This window comes from Rana temporaria, chromosome 5 (assembly GCF_905171775.1).
Source record: "Rana temporaria chromosome 5, aRanTem1.1, whole genome shotgun sequence".
NCBI lineage: Eukaryota > Metazoa > Chordata > Amphibia > Anura > Ranidae > Rana > Rana temporaria.
This window is the reverse complement of record NC_053493.1, coordinates 379,432,352-379,452,696: the sequence shown is the minus strand read 5'-3', so window position 1 is coordinate 379,452,696 and position 20,345 is coordinate 379,432,352. Positions and strand designations below refer to the sequence as shown.

Genomic DNA, 20,345 nt, shown 5'->3' with positions numbered 1-20,345 from the left:
CTATTTTGGACATACTTTCTTACTTAATGCTCTATCTGATACCAGTCACTTGGATGAGAAGTGAGGACAACTTTTCCATTACTCAGACAAAAAGCTAGTAAATCCCGAAGGACGTTTTTATAATTTCCAACTTTAGTAAAACATTGTTTTTACTATTGTGTCTCACTGGGAAGACTTCCTCCTACTTTCTCACACTCCAAATTAGAAAATATATATTTTGTGTGTCTTAAGATTCACTAGGTACAGCTTCTGGTACAGTGGAGAAAACAGATCTAGAGCCAGACCCAGAATGATTTGGACTGATGTGTTCATAACTTTGTTCCATAACCAAAAAAATAAAGTGGAAAGGGTACATGTAGAATGTGGAAGATTGTAAATAAATAAATACATAAATGAATAGATAGATAGATAGATAGATAGATAGATAGATAGATAGATAGATAGATAGATAGATATATAGATAGATGGGGAAGGTTTCCCAATATACATATAATGGGCAAGAGAGCAGTGGGTTGCCTAGGCTGCTTGTGACAAGAAAATGTTGGGGATGCAGTTTTTTATACTGCTTCTTACACTTTCACTGCAACTTCAGGTTCATAGATATACACTAATTAGCCCTAACATTATAACCACCCACCATAACCCGTTGAGGCATGGAGTCCACTAGACCTCTGAAGGTATGCTGTGGTATATGACACCAAATCGTCAGCAGCAGATCATTTAAGTCCTGTAAGTTGCAGGGTGGAGCCTCCATTGATTGGACTTGTTTCCCCAGCATATCCCATAAATGCTCAATTGGACTGAATTTGGAGTGCAAGTCAACATCTCAAACTTTTTATGTTCCTAAAACCATTCATTAATTGATCAGACCAGGCCACCTTCTGTGTGTGTTCTGACACCTTTCTGGAAACGGCATTACATATCTCAGCAAATTGAGCTACAGTAGCTCTTCTACTGGATCGGACTACACAGGCCAGCCTTCGCTCCCCATGTGTCTCAATGACCATTGGCCGCCCATGACCCTGTTGCCAGTTCACCAGTATTCTTTCCTTGGACCACTTATTAAAATTCCTGAGCATTGAAGACTGGGAACATCCCACAACAGCTACAGTTTTGGAGACACTCTGATCCAGTTGTCCAGCCATTGCAATTTGGCCCTTGTCAAAGCCACTCAAATCGTTACGCTTGCCCATTTTTTTCTGCCTTTAATACAACACAACATTTTCACTTGCTGCCTAATATACACCACTCACTTCCAGATGCCGCTGCCATGAGATAATCAATGTTATTCTCTTTACCTGTCAGTGGTCATAATGTTATTGCTGATTAGTGTGTATATATATATATATATATATATATATATATATATATATATATATATATATATATATGTATAGTTTATAAGCAAAGGCGGCATTTCAATACTTTAATTTTAAGTTTACAACTAAATAGGCCAGAGTAGTGGCTCCTTCCCCTCCCTATTCTATCTATGTGTTCTGAAAGCCCCATATAGCCCTTCAATTAGAAAGGCAATCCAAAGTCATATAATTGTTGTTTCTCTTTGGGTAATGTCATTGGTTTTAATGTAAATATTCCATATACAATTTATATATAGTCATCAGAAGATAAGTAAAGAGAAAAACTCCCATTACAAACAACATTAAATACCTGACAGAACGTTTAACCCCCCACCACCACCACCTTTCCCAAAACAAGCTAAAAGGTTTTAGTTAGATTTTGGCTTTAATAAATTCTGCATTACTTTAATGATTTAAGCCAATTAAAAATATATATATTTTAACCAAATAAAATAGCCCAGTTATAACTAAATTAGTCAGTGAACAGTTTTTGCCAACAATGGTTTGGTCCCCAAATCCATCATTGGCTGTAGATTGTGCAAATATTATAAACTCATATTTGTAATGAATATTGGACATTTAACTCATTTGATCATTGCAGTTAAGTTGGCTGAGGTATTTATCACACAGGAAAAATAAATCTCGCGCCAAATGAATTACACTAAATTATATACTTGATAAATCAAGTGACTAACTGAGTGAAGCTGCTCCCAAATAAAATCAGGTGACTGACTTGCATATATTGTGTAGTGAGGTGAGGGGCGCTATATCAAAATAGTGGATGCGTGTCACAATGTGCGTTTGAGTAGTACACAGTGTAACTGTGTGCCCAAATCTATGTGAAAAACCAAACAGATTATAGTTTAAACTCTATAAGTACAATAGTGCCAAATGCTGTGGAAAAAAAAAAAATAAATAAAAAAAAAAAAAAAAAAAAAAATAAATAAAATTAAATTAAAAGAATGTCCAGCAAATAAATAGTTAAGTGCAAAATGGATCCAGTGTTGTATCAAGTCCAGGTGCAAAATGCAAATAATCCAATCCCAAATCGCAGGGAAAAGTGCAAATGCTAAAGTGCTTGTGAATCATCAAAATAGCCAAAGTGCGAGAAAGAAGTGATCCGCCTTCACCTATAGGTCACCAGAATAATAATGGATGGCTCCTTACCACACGGTGTTGACCAGATTACTTAAAATATGGTCAATCAGGCTTGTTTTAAATGAGGATCAGCAGGGTCTCATTGGATTCCAATGTCAGCGATTGCAGCAAATGGTGTACCAAGAAAGGAGAAGAGATACCACCATAGTGTAAAACCATTTAATATCCAAAAGTTAAAATTACAATGCCAAATGGCCTCTTACTGTTGCTGGTGCCCGTTCCCGGCACTGAGGCTGTAGGTGGTGGGGATAGTAAGACAAGATAAGAGATGGCCGCGTCCTGGTCCACTAGCGTGCGTTCCACCGCTAGTTGTCCATCAACCAGTGAGACCGGAAGTGCGTGGCTATGCGTGCGCGCTTGGATACCGCCTCGACGTCACGTTTCAGTTAAACCGTCTTCAGGACGCTTCCTGAAGACGGTTTAACTGAAACGTGACATCGAGGCGGTATCCAAGCGCGCACGCATAGCCACGCACTTCCGGTCTCACTGGTTGATGGACAACTAGCGGTGGAACGCACGCTAGTGGACCAGGACGCGGCCATCTCTTATCTTGTCTTACTATCCCCACCACCTACAGCCTCAGTGCCGGGAACGGGCACCAGCAACAGTAAGAGGCCATTTGGCATTGTAATTTTAACTTTTGGATATTAAATGGTTTTACACTATGGTGGTATCTCTTCTCCTTTCTTGGTACACCATTTGCTGCAATCGCTGACATTGGAATCCAATGAGACCCTGCTGATCCTCATTTAAAACAAGCCTGATTGACCATATTTTAAGTAATCTGGTCAACACCGTGTGGTAAGGAGCCATCCATTATTATTCTGGTGACCTATAGGTGAAGGCGGATCACTTCTTTCTCGCACTTTGGCTATTTTGATGATTCACAAGCACTTTAGCATTTGCACTTTTCCCTGCGATTTGGGATTGGATTATTTGCATTTTGCACCTGGACTTGATACAACACTGGATCCATTTTGCACTTAACTATTTATTTGCTGGACATTCTTTTAATTTAATTTTATTTTTTTTTTATTTTTTATTTTTTTCCACAGCATTTGGCACTATTGTACTTATAGAGTTTAAACTATAATCTGTTTGGTTTTTCACATAGATTTGGGCACACAGTTACACTGTGTACTACTCAAACGCACATTGTGACACGCATCCACTATTTTGATATAGCGCCCCTCACCTCACTACACAATGAGGTATTTATCAGTTTAATTTCTCCTGAACAAAGAGGATGTATTACTGCCTGCCAGGCCATTGGAAATATAACCCAATTAAGGATGTAAAACTCTAGTTTGTATTTATTATTTCAGACCTTGAGAAGACCTATAACCATTGGTGGTATATCTATGTGGGAGGTTATCTTGAAACTTGTCTTTTTGTAATGTCTTTTCTTCCTTGTACATTTTTGTCATTTGTAAGGATTAGACCAGGGGTCTCCAGACTCTAAACAAAGGGCCAGTTTACTGTCCATTAGACTTTAGGCGGGCCAAACTGTGGCCAGTGGAAGTAACAAAGCCTCAGGCTTGGTAGTCGGAGGGAGTGAAACAAAACATGGATTGCCTGTGGTTAGTAAGAGTAGGAATAGTGCCCCATCCTTGGTGTCAGTGGGAGGAACAGGACTCCATCCTTAGTGTTAGTGGGAGGAATAGTGCTCCATCATTGGTGTCAGTGGGAGAAATAGTGCCACATCATTGGCTTCAATGGGAGGAACAGTGCCCCATCCTTAATGTCACTGGGAGAAATAGAGCCCAATCTTTGGTGTCAGTTAGAGAAATTATGCCTCACTGTTGGTATCAGTTGAAGGAATGGTGTCTCATCGTTAGTGTCAATGGTAGTAATAGGTTCAGACCCACTGGTCATTTTCAGTGGAGGTCTTGCAGCAAGTCAGTGAGGAGCAGAGCTGACCATACAGAGGTAAATGAGGCCCTAGGGTAAGGCTACCTTGGTGGATCTTCCCTAATTATATTAGGAAGAACCCAGGATACTGCATGGGAGATTGAGGCTGCACATGATCGGGGATATATAGAGCTGGTGCTTTTTTCTCAGACAAATGCATTGTTACACTTTTTTTCTATAGGGAGATGACATTTCTATCATCAATAAATGTTGGATATCCATATATAATAACCCTTTGTTGTGTATCCCCATTTCTACTTGTAATCATATGGGGGTTATGCCTGCCACTGGCTCTGTTTCTTGTTCTTTTGTGGTCCACGCATTTTGCTTGGTTTAACACTGGACCTTTACGCTCCAGAAGAAGCGTTATTTGTCAACAAGGTTAATATGCAAGTTATTGTTTTAAAAAGTGTTTGGGGACCTGGGTCCTGCCCCAGGGGACATGTATCAAGGCAAAAAAAAGTTGACATTTCTCTAGGAAAAAAAGTAATTTAAAATTACTCGCGGCTATAATGAATTGTTGGGTACCAGAAATACAGATACAAGTCATTGAAAAAAAACAGCATGGGTTCCCCCTTAGTCCATTACCAGGCCCTTTGGGTCTGGTATGAATATTAAGGGGAACCCCGAACCAACATTTTAAAAAAAAGCGTGGGGGTCCCTCCAAGTTTCATATCAGGCCCTTCAGGTCTGGTATGGATATTAAGGGGAACCCCGCGCCATTTAAAAAAATTACATGGGGTTCCAAAAATCCATACCAGACCCTTATCCAAGCACACAACCTGACAGGCTGCAGGAAAAGAGGGGGGATGAGAGCTGAACCATACCAGGCCACCTGCCCTCAACATGGGGAGGATGTCCCCATGTTGATGGGGACAAGGGCCTCATCCCCACAACCCTTGCCTGGTGGTTGTGACGTTCTGCGGGCGGGGGGCTTATCAGAATCTGGAAGCCCCCTTTAACAAAGGGGAACTCCAGCTCCAGCCCCCTCCAATGTGAATTGGTAACGGGGTACATTGTACCCCTACCATTTCACAAAAGAAGTGTCAACATTTTAAAAACCACAGCAGACAGTTTGGGTCAAGTCCTTTATTAAAAAAAAAAAAAAAAAAGATTCCAACGATGTAATCCTGTCTCGAGCTATACTGAGAAAAAAACAACGCTAGGAACGATACCGCCTCATAGGAGGCGCCCGGCCGAATGACGCTTGCTTGGTGAGACAGCTCTTTTATAACTGAGGCGGGACCACCCGTTACATGCAAGGGTGACCTTGCCCCCTCTCTGATGCAAGGAGAAAGCCCAGGGTTACCCAATGACGTGTACGGGTGACCTGCCCCCTCTGGCGCATCACGGGTTTCCTGTGATATTGAGGGCATGTGGTCTGGGGTTCCCTCAAAGATCCATACCAGACCTTTCAGGTCTGGTATGAATTGTAAGGGGAACCCCACCCTATTTAAAAAAAAATGACGCAGGGTTCCCCTTAATATCCAAACCCGACCTTAAGGGCCTTATATGGGATTTGGGGGGGAGCCCCACGCTTTTTTTTGGTCAGGGGTTCCCCTTAATATTCATGCCAGACCCAAAGGGCTTGGACATGGACTAAGGTGGGAACCCATACTGTTTTTTTTTTAATTACTTTTATCTGTCTTGCCGGGACCCGGTAATTCATTATAGCCGCGAGTAGTTTTAAATTACTTTTTTTCCTTTAGAAATGTAATTTTGCTGCAGGGACTTTTCTAAGCATGGGAAACATGCGCTACTTTACAGGCATACTATAGACACCCCCCAGGTTCGAAATGTAAAGGAATATTTCACTTTTATTGTTTCACTTTAAGCATTTTTAAAATCACTGCTCCAGAAAAAAAGTCAGTTTTTAAAACTTTTTTTTTTTTGCATTAATACCTGTCCCCTGGGTCAGGACACTTTTTATGACAATAACTTGCATATTAGCCTTTAAAATTAGCACTTTTGATTTTTCATGTTTGTGTCCCATAGATTTTAACGGTGTTTGCGTGTTCAAACAAATGCTTTGCTTGTTCGCATGTTCTGCTGCGAATCAAACCGGGGGGGGGGGGGGGGGTGTTTGGCTCATTCCTACTTGTTATCATGGGCTCTCGGCAGGGAGGATGAGACAAGGGCGCCGGTGGGGGTCCTGAGAATAGGAGGATTGGGGCTGATCTTTGCAAAACCATTGCACAGAGCGAGTTAATAGGATGTTTGTTATTTTAAAAAAATATGGGTTTGCAATCACTTTAACTCCCCCTGTCCTTTCTAGTTATAGTCCTATTTTAGAGAGGCTAAAAAATGTTTGGCCCAGATTCACAGGGAGGCGTGACCCCATGCAAATGATGGGCCAAGCGCCAGACAGATACGTATCACAAATTGCGCATGCGCCGGGACGTGGACGCATCCCTCTGCGCATGCTCACAACCACGTCGGAACAACTGCCTAAGATACGCCGGATCACTGCGTACGCCATGAACGTAACATACGCCCAGCCAGACACACGACCAATGTAAATAACGTAAAATACACCGGCTTGAGTTCCCTGGTGCAGACCTGTGCATGTCTGCTGCTGGGTTACACCTGCTTTATGGGGCATAACTTTACGCCGGACGTAAAACTTAAGCGCACATCGCATAGCCTGCATCGGGCGCACTTACGTTCGTGAATCGCCGTATTTCCCTCATTTGCATATTTGAATAGCTAAACAATGGGAGCTACCATCATAAATGTGCGCCCACGCTACGCCGGCATAGGCAAGTTACGTTGGCGGGTTGAAGCCTGCTTTTAGGCGCACAGATACGTCGGCGTAAGTGCTTTGTGAATCCGGGCCTATGTGTAAAATTAACTGAAATGCATTTTAAACATTATCTGCTTATGATAATAACAAACATAATGAGCGTATTCACTACAACATACTTGATAAAAGCCTTAAATATCATTGAAAACAAGAAAACAGTATTTTAAGTAGGGAAATTAGTCATAGAGTTATAGCCAGGTTAATGAGCACATACTGAAATTGGTCTGGGCATTTAGGCTTAATTGAGCTCTGTTCATCAAGAGGAAATCATAAATGTATGGGCTAATAATGTATGGACTAATGTTAGGTCTCTACACATTTTCCTTTCTGGCTGTAATTTGTTAAAATTTCCACGTATCTTCCATTTTTTTTCTCCCTACACTGTATACAACTATTGGTTGTTGATGTATCCATTAAGATGATTTTTTTTAGGGTGTATTGATGCAGGATATTTTTATATCATGCCAATAGATAGATTTAATTATTAATAATAAATGATGAGTTTTGCTTGTTGAATTGTTTATCTTTAACCACTTAACACCCGTACCATATTGCTGGTCAAAGACCAGAGCACTTTTTGCGAATTGGCACTGCGTCGCTTTAACTGACAATTGCGCGGTCGTAGAGCTTTCTTTTGGTGGTATTTGATCACCTCTGCGGGTTTTAGTTTTTGCGCTATAAACAAAAATAGAGCGACAATTTTGAAAAAAATGAATATTTTTTACTTTTTACCATAATAAATATCCCCCAAAAATATATAAAAAAAATGTTTTCCTCAGTTTAGACCGATACGTATTCTTCTACATATTTTTCGTAAAAAAAATCGCAATAAATGTTTATTGATTGGTTTGCGCAAAAGTTATAGAGTTTACAAAATAGGGGGTAGTTTTATGGCATTTTTATTAATATTTATTTTTTACTAGTAATGGCGGCGATCAGCGTTTTTTTTTCGGTACTGCAACATTATGGCGGACACTTTTGACACATTTTTGGGACCATTGTCATTTTTATAGCGATCAGTGCTATAAAAATGCATTGGATTACTATAAAAATGCCACTGGCAGGGAAGGGGTTAACACTAGGGGGCGGGGAAGGGGTTAAGTATGTTCCCTGGGTGTGTTCTAACTGTAGGGGGGGTGGCTTCACTAGGGGAAATGACTGATCGCATTTCTCCCCCTGACAGGACCGGGAGCTGTGTGTTTACACACACAGCTCCCGGTCCTCGCTCTGTAACGAGCAATCGCAGGTGCCCGGCGGCGATCGCTCGTGCTGGGCACCCGGGTGGCTGTCAGGGCCGAGTGGGGGGCGTGCTAAGAGAGCCGACGTTATTGTACGGACTCTCGTGCAGGGGAGCCAACCTGCTGCCGTAGAATTGCGGCGGCAGGTCGGGAAGTAGTTAAAGGGGTTGTAAAGGTTAGGTTTTTACTTTCTAAATAGGTTCATTTAAGCTAGTGCATTGTTGGTTCACTTACCTTTTCCTCCGATTTCCCTTCTAAATGTTTTTTTTCTTTATCTGAATTTCTCACTTCCTGTTCCTTCTCAGTAAGCTGTTCTGGCTGACTAACCCCCAGCCAGAACAGCTTGGATGATGGGGGCAAGCTTACTGAGGAGAAACAGGAAGTGAGAATTTCAGACAAAGAAAAAAAACATGTAGAAGAGAAATCGAATGGAAAGGTAAGTGAACCAACAATGCACTAGCTTAAAGGAACCTATTTTGAAAATAAAAACAAACCTTTATAACCCCTTTAAAGTTAACTGATAATGAACAGCAAATTTGCAAAAATACATTTATATGGGAAATGAGTATCAACATTTCTGCAGGGTCCTATTATAGTCATGTTGTGTGCTTTATAAATATAAATATCTTGAGTTTTGGGACTCATTAGACCCTCCAGACTATCCAAATGGAAAGTTGATGCTTTCTGGTAGTTTGGTAATGTTTTCGAAATATACTTATGGCAATGACTAATGCCGCGTACACACGACCGTTTTTCGGGTTGTAAAAAATTAATGTTTTTTTTTATTTTTATTAAAAACGATCGTGTGTGGGCTTCAGAGCATTTTTCGGGTTCTGAAAAACTGGCAAAAAAAAATTCGAACATGCTCTATTTTTTTATGATGTTTTTAACGTTGTCGTTTTTCGGGTTGTAAAAAATGGTCGTGTGTGGGCTTTAATGACGTGAAAAATCCATGCATGCTCAGAAGCAAGTTATGAGACGGGAGCGCTCGTTCTGGTAAAACTACCGTTCGTATTGGAGTAAGCACATTCATCACGCTGTAAAAGACAGAAAATCGCAAATTGTCTTTTACTAACACAAAATCAGCTAAAGCAGCCCAAAGGGTGGCGTCATCCGAATAGAACTTCCCCTTTATAGTGCCGTCGTACATGTTGTACGTCACCGCGCTTTGCTAGAGCATTTTTTTTTTCACGATCGTGTGTAGGCAAGGCCATTTTAATGATTGGGTTGAAAAACACTTCGTTTTTTCTAGAGCCTGAAAATTTCATTTTTTACAACCCGAAAAACGGTTGTGTGTATGCGGCATAAGAGTCCATTCATACAAAATAGGTGTCATTCCACGTACTTTACAGCAGTGTACTGCAATGTGTTGTTCATGTGCATTGCTATTTATTTAGAATAACATCTAAATGCACATACACAAAGCGCCTGTGTACCACATTGTGTTAGCAGCTATTTAAAATAAATAGGCTGTGGTCCCCCCCTGAGTCACATTGCAAAGTAAAGTCCATCCATTACTGCAGCACAATATAGTCTGAAGTAAAGGTAAGCCACCCAATATCTAAAATCTCATATAAGCTTTAATATGTTGATCTACTTTCAAAAGGATATTCAATATTTTAAAGTGTATATAAACTGAAAATTAAAATAAAAATAAAGAATTGCTATGTTGAGCGAACATTTAAAAATAATAATTTTGCCTAAGCAGTAACCTGAAAAAATTTACATTTTATCTTGAATACCTCCAGAAAATAGCAGAGTACTTCTTGATCTTGGCAATCCCTATTTAAGCCAATGGAAGCCAAATTGAAAATAAATCAGTTCTCGCTATATTCTAGGCTATCATTGACATAGGGAGGCTGTGCACTGCCCTAGGGAATATGTACCAAAGCAAAAATAAATAAATAAATATTTGATTTGGCAGAGAGCAGAAAATGTAATAATGAAAGTAAAACATAAAAAATGCTGAGTTCCTTTAAATAACATGCCTGAAGAATGCCCTTAAACCTGCCTGTGAAGTGGCGTATCCCTGTGAAGTGGCATATCTGTAAACAAAAAAAGGGCTAACATATCCAGCTGCTTACTTCTGTTTGTAAAAAAAAAATGGCTGGGGATTCCCTTCTTCTATGATAGGAGTCATTTATAGATTTAAATGGGGAACACCATGCAAAAAAACCTTAACCTTGATGAGGGCCTTGTATGGACGTCAAGCAGGCCCCCACACACAAAAAAGGCATAGACCCCACCTTAAATTCCATACCAGACTCTTCGACAAAAAAAGCCTGGAACTTTGCTTTAAAATTCAATAATGAAATACACGTCCAGTAAAAATAAATACAGTAAGCCAGACTATAAAATCACAAAGTGCTTGATGGATACATAAAGTGCAATAGTGATGATGTCTAAATTTAATAGTAGTGAAAACGTTATCGTCCCAATTTTTATCGTGCAAACAACACAGGTGTGGTGGGTATCTCTTTTTTCCATGCAGTGACACCTCTAGAAGGGGTAGCCTCTTACCTCACCGCTGTAAGGTAACAACATTGAAATATAGTGATGGTCTGGTATCCTCTGTGGGTCCTTTCTTGGGTGCCTGGTCGATCAAGTAGCCTGGGGGTGGGGGGGGGTTTCCTTCTTGTATAGATCCAACAATCAATAATAGTAGCTGATGGCTCTTATATACTCCGCTTACACATGCACCCCAACCGAATCAGCAGGGGGAGGGAGAAATATGCCCAAATAGTGCAGTATGTTTTTAAAATGTTATTCCATAAAAATTGTAAAAGGTAACACATTAAGCAAGTAAATCTCCACGAGCACAAAGCTCGTCAAATGCATCACTTCCTGGTTGTTGCTGTCGGCCAATCCTGTCGCCATGAGTCATGTGACTTTATCAGGGCATCCGCGTTGGAATATGCAGTGGACTTTGGAGTTTTGACTGCCATCTTGTGTTCATTTTGAGTACTTCACTGTTGCACTTTAGAAGTCACATTCAGTTTACACTTTAGCCTCGTATACACGGCTGGTATTCCCAACGGGAAAACTGAGAGGAGTGCTTTTGGGCGGGAATCTTGGCCGTGTATGCTCCTCACATTTTTTCAGATGGAAAAACTGCCCAAAAACCTCCAGACAAAAAAAGAGAACCAGCTCTCTTTTCCTACCGGTGGTTTTTGACAGTTTTCCTATAAGGAAAACTGTGATAGAGCATACATGCGGCCGGGGTTCCCGACCAAAGTTCCATTGCAGTTTTCCTGTCGGGAAAATCGGCTGTGTGTAGGGGGAAAGACTGCCAGAGCAGGTTCTCGGCTTTCCCCTTGGGGTTTCTGACGGGAACTTTTCCCGTCGGAAATCCTGCATGTGTATGGGGCATAAGAGTTGAATTTCTATTGTATGTTTGAATTTTTATCATTGTATGTACAGTATATTGTGAAGTTTATTTGTAATAGCACAGCACAATTCATTGGCACGACTTAATATTATGTTTGGTTCCTGCTGAATGGGCTAAAAGTCTGACATTCAGACTAATGCCCAAACTGGGAGCTCATCCCTAGTATGTGAGTGTGCCTAAGTACTATTGTTTGCCCTCTGTTGCCTTTTAAGGGCTCAGCTTCCAGAGCTTTATTACACTTTAAAATGTGAATTTCTGATTTAAATACTTGATGCTCCTACCATAAAGGTGCTTAAATCAGTAATTTCACTGTACAATCCTTGTTAAAATTTATCAGCTTAGTTTTAGTGGTTACTAGAGTGAGCAGATTCTTCCACTGGGTTTTTCTCAACATAAATCCTGAATTTCATACCTTTAGGTAGCTTACTAATACCTTTGGAAACACTAGCAGAATTTTCATTCTCTAAACTTTTTTATATTAAACTAATTCTGTGGCAGTTACATTTTCCAATATACATTTTAACATGTTTCCCACTGCGGCACAAAAGACATAAAACCAGAGTGAATTAAATGACTCAAATTTGCAGTCTTATTTGGTCATGTTTTTAGGATGGTCTCCACAGGACACTATTAAATACAAGTCGAGTTTGACAACAGACAAAAGCCAAATGACCGATCTAGTCTTCACTGTCTAATTAAAATCTGTCTAAAATATATTAGTCTCAGCATGATTGCTCTATCAGTTCTATTCTCAAATGGGCAGAGACTTTTCCAAAACATGCTGCGTACTGGGCAGTGGTACGTGTACTCCAAGGGATACTTGTGGCATCCTCTGGGTGTACTGCTGCTTGTTAAAGGAAATTTACAACACTACAGTTTTAGTAAATAATTGCTCAATAAATAATCACTAAAGCATATCTTACAAAATGTTTTATTGCAAGGCCAGCTTCATATCTGCATGATGCGTTCACCAGCACAAGCTGATGTGCATTATATTAAGGTAGCCACCTTTATTTTTACGTTTAATCTGTTTTTATTAAATTTGCATAGAAAAAATTTAAATATACATTTCAAGAAGGCATACAAAAGTAAATCACTTTTTAGAGAGTACAAAGATATTGTATCTGTATTAAATAGTTTTCATACAATACTACAGCACCATCCAACATAAAATATATAGCAGATAGATTTGTAAATAATAAAACAAATATATATGTGCATTCACGAATAGCTGAGCAAACATTATTTGTATGTTAATAAAGATAATGTAATTATATGTGAATGACGATGGGGTCGCGTGTGTTATTCTGGTATAGCAGTGATATACATTACAAAATCTATAGCAGGGATCTACATTACATAAGCTATAGCAGGGATATACATTACATAAGCTATAGCAGGGATCTACATTACATAATCTATAGCAGGGATATACATTACATAAGCTATAGGGCTGTGAGAGACAGGAGCTGCCCCCCTCTTTTTCTTTTTTTTTACAAATGTTGTGCATAGCATTAACCTCCCTGGCGGTATGATTCTGTCAGAAAAAACATGCTAAAAGCGGTACCATTATTTGCAAGGAAATTTGGCGTTTTATATTGTAGGTCTGTAATTTTTAGAAATAACTCACTTAAATCTGACCAAACAAGATTCTAATAGGCATCCCAGGTATGACATTTTTTTAAAAACAAAATTATAAATTATAATATAATAAATAATTATAAATAATTATAACAAATAATAATATAATTATAATAAAAATTATTCAATAATGTAATCAAATCAAAATCACTGAAATTTGCTCAGTTGCAGAATTGTTGCTGTCATTATTTTTTTTTTTTTATGACGAATTTCCCCACAAATCGCTATCGCACAATTCTGCAAGTGATTATAATTTATTATCGCTGTTTTTTAGCTGATCTAAAACTATTTTTGACATAAAGGGACACTTTTGGTTGCTATGGACAATCTACAGTTTGCAGGGAGAAAAAAAGGTTTTTATTATATAAAATGACATGCATGACACAGGACAGACCACTAGGGACAAGGGGGGTGTGTTTTTTTTACATACAGTACTGTAATCTATAAGATTACAGTATACTGTATGTAATGTGTTTGTTTACTTTTTTGAATTTGGCGCCGTTCTCCGTCCCCGTGCGTCGTAACGTCGCAGGGAACGGAGATCGGCGTCACACGGAGGCACTGTGTGAATCGAGCGAGGTCCCGCTCGCTCACACAGCGCGGTGGCATCGCTGGATCCAGGGACAAGGTAAGTAACTTGTGCCTGTGGATCTAGCGAGGCGATCCCGAGTCTGACTCTGGGTTTCCGCTCGCAGCAGGAAAATCTAACCCCGAGTCAGACTCGGGAAGACCGCCAGGCAGGTTAATAAACAGCAATGTAATAAAAAAAATCCTTGTGCGTGTATGTGTATATATATATATATATATATATATACAGGTAGATCGATAGATAGATACTATGGGCCAGATTCATGTACATTTGCGGCGGCGTAACGTATAGCATTTACGTTACATCGCCACAAGTTTTACGGGTAAGTGCTTGATTCACAAAGCACTTGCCTGTAAAGTTGCGGCGGCGTAGCATAAATCCCTCCGGTGCAAGCCCGCCTAATTCAAATGGGGCGTGGATCATTTAAATTAGGCACGTTCCCGCGCTGAACCGACTGCGCATGATCCGTTTTGAAATTTCCCGCCGTGCTTTGCGCGAAATGACGTCGCACCGACGTGATTTTTTGAACGTCGACGTGAGTTACGTCCTTTCCTATTCACGGACGACTTACGCAAAAAAAAATAATAATTTAAATTCGACGCAGGAAGGACGGCCATACTTTAACATGGCAGGTCTAAATATAGGCCACAAAATATCAGTTCTAACTATACGCCGGAAAAAGCCGACTAGCGACGACGTAAGAGAATGCGACGGCCGCGCGTACCTTTGTGAATCGCCGTAAACAGCTAATTAGCTTACCCGACGCGGAAAACTACGCAAACTCCACCTAGCGGGCGCCAAAGTATTACACCTACGATCCGAAGGCGTATGAAGCCGTACGCCTGTCAGATCGAAGCCAAAAGCCGTTGTATTTTGGTTTGAGGATTCAAACTAAAGATACGATGCAGGAAATTTGAAAATACGCCGGAGTATCAGTAGATACTCCAGCGTATTTCTTCTGTGAATCTGGCCCTATATTGCCAAAAGTATTGGAACACCTGCCTTTACATGCACATTAACTTTGATGGCATCCCAGTCTTAGTCCGTAGGGTTCAATATTGAGTTGGCCCACCCTTTGCATCTATAACAGCTTCAACTCTTCTAGGAAGGCTGTGCATAAGGTTTAGGAGTGTGTCTGGGAATGTTCCAGAAGTGCATTTGTGAGGTCAAGCACTGATGTGGATGAGAAGCCCTGGTTCGCAGTCTCTGCACTAATTCATCCCAAAGGGGTGGTTGAGGGCAGGACTCTGTGCATGCCATTCAAATTCCTCCACCCCAAACTCACTCATCCATGTCTTTATGGACCTTGCATTGTGCACTGGTCCAAATCATTTGGTGGAGGGGGGATTATGGTGTGGGGGGTTGTTTTTCAGGGGTTGGGCTTGGCCTCTTAGTTCCAGTGAAGGAAACTCTTATTGCGTCAACATACCAAAACATTTTGGGCAATTTCACTGAAGCAGCAGCTGTGTTGTAGTGCAGCAGTGGAAAAGAGAGCAGTGCAGCACCATGTAACACAAAATGTATAGCAGATAACGGTGCAGCACCATGTAACACAAAATATATAGCAGATAGCAGTGCAGCACCATGTAACACAAAATATATAGCAGATTCCGGTGTAGCACCATGTAACACAAAATATAGAGCAGATAGCGGTGCAGCACCATGTAACACATAGCGGTGCAGCACCATGTAACACAACATTTATTGCAGATAGCAGTGTAGCACCATGCAACACAAAATATATAGCAGATAGCGGTGCAGCACCATGCAACACATAGTGGTGCAGCACCATGTAACACATAATATATAGCAGATAGCAGTGGAGCACCAAGCAACACAAAATATATAGCAGTTACCGGTGCAGCACCATGCAACACACAATATATAGCAGATAGCAGTGCAGTACCATGCAACACAAAATATATAGCAGATAGTGGTGCAGCACCATGCAACACAAAATATATAGCAGATAGTGGTGCAGTACCATGCAACACAAAATATATAGCAGATAGTGGTGCAGCACCATGCAACACAAAATATATAGCAGGTAGCGGCGCAGCACCATGTAACACAAAATATATAGCAGATAGCGATGCAGCACCATGCAACACAAAATATATAGCAGATAGCAGTGCAGCACCATGCAACACAAAATATATAGCAGATAGCGATGCAGCACCATGCAACACAAAATATATAGCAGATAGTGGTGCAGCACCATGCAACACAAAATGTATAGCAGGTAGCGGCGCAGTCCATGTAACACAAAATATATAGCAGATAGCGATGCAGCACCATGCAACACAAAATATATAGCAGTTAGCGGCGCAGCACCATGTAACACAAAATATATAGCAGATAGCAGTGCAGCACCATGCAACACAAAATATATAGCAGATAGCGATGCAGCACCATGTAACACAAAATATATAGCAGGTAGTGGCGCAGCACCATGTAACACAAAATATATAGCAGGTAGCGGCGCAGCACCATGTAACACAAAATATATAGCAGATAGCAGTGCAGCACCATGCAACACAAAATATAGAGCAGATAGCGATGCAGCACCATGCAACACAAAAAAGAAAAGTCAGGTGGCAGCAGCACCCCTAGTGAGTACATACCCGTACCCCGTGCCTACCCCTCTTAGTACGCCACTATCGAGAATCATACTCAGACAAAGCAATTAAGCTTAATAAGGAGGTTAATATAAATATTTCAAAAGTAATTCTGGAGAATTTAAATAATTTATGAATAAATGTTCAGATACTTGCATATGTTAAAATATGACTGTTTCCCTTTAAGCTGATGACATTTAAATATACAGTTATACAATATACAGTCCCAATTTTTTTTTTTTTAAAGATACTATAGATTTTTAATACACATTAGACTCAAGGATCTTGGGATAGTGAATTGTTAATTATTTATTCCTCATTTGTGGTTGTTGTAACTACTGTGGGATTTATGGTCTAAAAATACTGCTAGAAATGCTGCCAGTTGGTAATGTGAAACTGGCAAGTGATTTCATATCCATTAGGATCCTAAACAGTTTACACGCTTGTTGTTTTCATGTATTTATAATAGCATTCCATGTACAGGTTTTTAGTCTCTTCTTCTAGTAACTTTCTGCATGTTACTGTAATTATCATGCCTTATGAACAACTGATGAGATGATCAGATATGCCCTATAGGAAATCAGTTGCTTTTATCCAGTTTAAAGCTGGGAAAAGATGTATAGAATAAAAAATAAAAAAAAATTAGTAAACGGCTTAGGAAAATTAGCAAATTAGTTTTTTTTTAAATGTAGCATTTGATTTTGTAAAGAATGGACTTTAAAAATACAAAAAACACATACACTGTTAAGCTGGGTATACACTGTCCGAAAGTCATACAGTTTAGCAGGAACTGGCTGCCTTTTATTATTGCAGGTACTTATATAGCACTGTCAATTTACACAGCGCTTTACATATACATTGTACATTCACAGCAGTCCCTACCCTCAAAGAGCTTACAATCTAAGGTCCCTAACTCACATTCATATACTAGGGCCAATTTAAACAGAAGCCAATTAACCTACCAGCATGTCTTTGGAGTGTGGGAGGAAATCAGAGTACCCGGAGGAAACCCACACAGGCACAGGGAGAACATGCAAAGTCCAGGCAGGTGGTGCCATGGTTGGGATTTGAACTAAGCGTGCCGCTACTAACAGCATCATGCCGTTAGTGGCGGCTCCCATGCGCATTCGTGGGAGTGATGTCATCGCTGCTCGGGCGAGTCACAGCGCCGGAGCAGCGATACCCGGAAGGTAAAGTCCTTCAGGTTGGTCCCTTTTTGCAGTTATAGCTATGTATATACATATATATATATATAAAAAAACAAAAGTGCATTTATTTGTTTTACTACAGACTTTTCATTAGTGCTGGTGGTTTATTAAGGGGATGAAGAGGGGGTCCACCTTAGGGCTGTCACAGAGAACAAGGAAGAAAAAGTTTACTACCCTTAATTTTTTTTTTTTGTTTTAAAGGTCGGCACAGGTTTTTTAGGAAGAGGGAGGACAGACCTGTAGAGTTAGGAAAAAACAAAACGAAAAGGTAGCATGCAACTATAAGTCAGTTAATGTGTTTTACTAGAGACATTTAAGTTGTATCTAAAGGCACATGTTTTAATTAATTTGAATTAAATAAGGAAGGGTTAAAACCTTTGTCGGCAATACAGAGGGAATATTCAATAGGGGACACTTGTTTCAGTGATTACTGTTTAAAGCCTCGTACACACGACAGGTTAACCAGAGGACAACGGTCTGAAGGACCGTTGTCATAGGTTAACTGATGAAGCTGACTGATGGTCCGTCGTGCCTACACACCATAGGTTAAATAACCGATTGTGTCAGAACGCGGTAATGTAAAACACAACGACGTGCTGAAAAAAATACCATCGGAATTCTATATCTAAACTCAATATCGAAATGCAATATCCGATGATCTGATGGGGCTACACACGATCGGAAAATCCGATGGAAAAAGTCCATGAGACTTTTTCCATCGGAAATTCCGATCGTGTGTACGGGGCATTACTTGTTTTGTCTACAGAACATTAAGGAAAATCTCCCCTACAAGACACAGAAGGCAAAACATCTTAACAGGGTTTATAATCATTTCTCATAAAGTCCGAAACTAAAAAAATAAAGTTTTGTTTCTCTATTCACTATAATAGTTTTTCCCTTTACAATGCTGATTTTTACCAAGTGCTGCCTTGTTTCATTTTGTGTATCTAAAAAAAACAAAAAACAAGTTATTTGTTACTAGTGCTCCATAGAGAGCCATTCACATTCTCCTGCTATTGCGTATTGGATGAACCCAGCCTTAGCTATTCGGATGCATCCGAATGTCTGGAAAATGCAAAATTCGACTGCATTTCGATTTGTTATGAAATTAATTGCACATGTTTAATTTCTGTTTCTGTACTAAAATGTAGCAGTTATTGTATGAACAAAGATAACATTTAGCAGCATTTAATTGTCGCTTTTTTTTCCTCCTGCAGCTAAATTTTGTGGTGATCCTGGGATACCATCAAACAGCAAACGAGAGGGCAAAAGCTTCATTTACCAATCAGAAGTGTCTTTTGTATGCAGTCCACCCCACGTCTTGGTTGGTTCTGGAACTAGGATATGCCAAGCAGATGGAACTTGGAGTGGCTCTCCCCCACGATGTATAGGTAAAGTATGCTCAGCATTAACAAGGCACACAGGGAATGATTTACTAAAACTGGAGAGTGCAAAATCTGGTGCAACTTTGCATAGAAACCAATCAGCTTCCACCTTTTTTTGTCAAAGCTTAATTGAAAAAGCTGAGGTTAGAGGCTAGAAGCTGATTGGCTACCATGTACAACTGCACACTCCAGATCTAGTAAATCAACTTCACAGTGACATGTTTTAACCTCATGTTCTGGTCAAAAAAATAAAATAAAAAATCACACCATATCTCATGATTATCACTATTATACAGTATGTGCTATTGAAAAAAGGAGTGTATCGTGATAACTTAAAATTGACATGAAGTGTAAAACAGACTTTAGGTCCCTTGAGGATGTAATTACAAAAAGGACCACAAAATACTTACCTCCATCATTGGGTGGACTCCAGCGGATGTTGCTTTAATCCCTATATTCTGTTAGCTAGCCGTTGCAAAGGGCAGTCAGGATCTGCGTGAAAGGAGGGCTCTGATTGGCTGCCCATGCTTGACTGTCCCTGCTTGAACATCCAATCAGAGCTTCTGTCACCAATCTGTTATTGCAATTCTCAGAGGGAACAGGAAGTGTATAATGGGAAGTGAAATAGCATATTGAGACCAAAATGGTGTATGTGTATAAGATAGTATACCATAATAGACTTTATTCACACGGTTATGGCTTCATGGACAATGAGCCTTTAGCCTGGAGCATGAGGCTCTGGCATTTAGGTGTGGGTGAAGGGCACAATTGTATGATCCAGCCCCATTGCCAGCAGCCTAAGAAACTCTATGAGAGTCTGACATCTGATGTAGCTGGATGGTACACCTAGATGTATGAACGTTTAGAGCAGTATGCACCCAGGGATGAATGCCCAGAATGTAGACCTTTCTTTCCAAGCATTTATCTCTGGAAGCACACTGGCCTAAACATAATTAGTGCTAGGTGCACCATTCGGTCCCAGCCAGTTTCAGCACATTCAGCTTTTCATAGTGTTTGAAGCAGGAAGTTGTACTTGTCCCCTCTGCCC

The 20,345-nt window shown here is 40.1% G+C and overlaps 1 protein-coding gene across 1 annotated transcript in view; it reads left to right on the top strand.

Annotated features, from left to right (window-relative positions):
• Positions 1-20,345, top strand: part of CSMD3 (CUB and Sushi multiple domains 3) — a 173,439-nt gene that overhangs the window by 131,460 nt on the left and 21,634 nt on the right. The window contains exon 16 of the mRNA XM_040354643.1: positions 19,130-19,303. Within this exon, the coding sequence (XP_040210577.1) occupies positions 19,130-19,303 (174 nt within the window). The remainder of the gene's footprint in view (positions 1-19,129; positions 19,304-20,345) is intronic.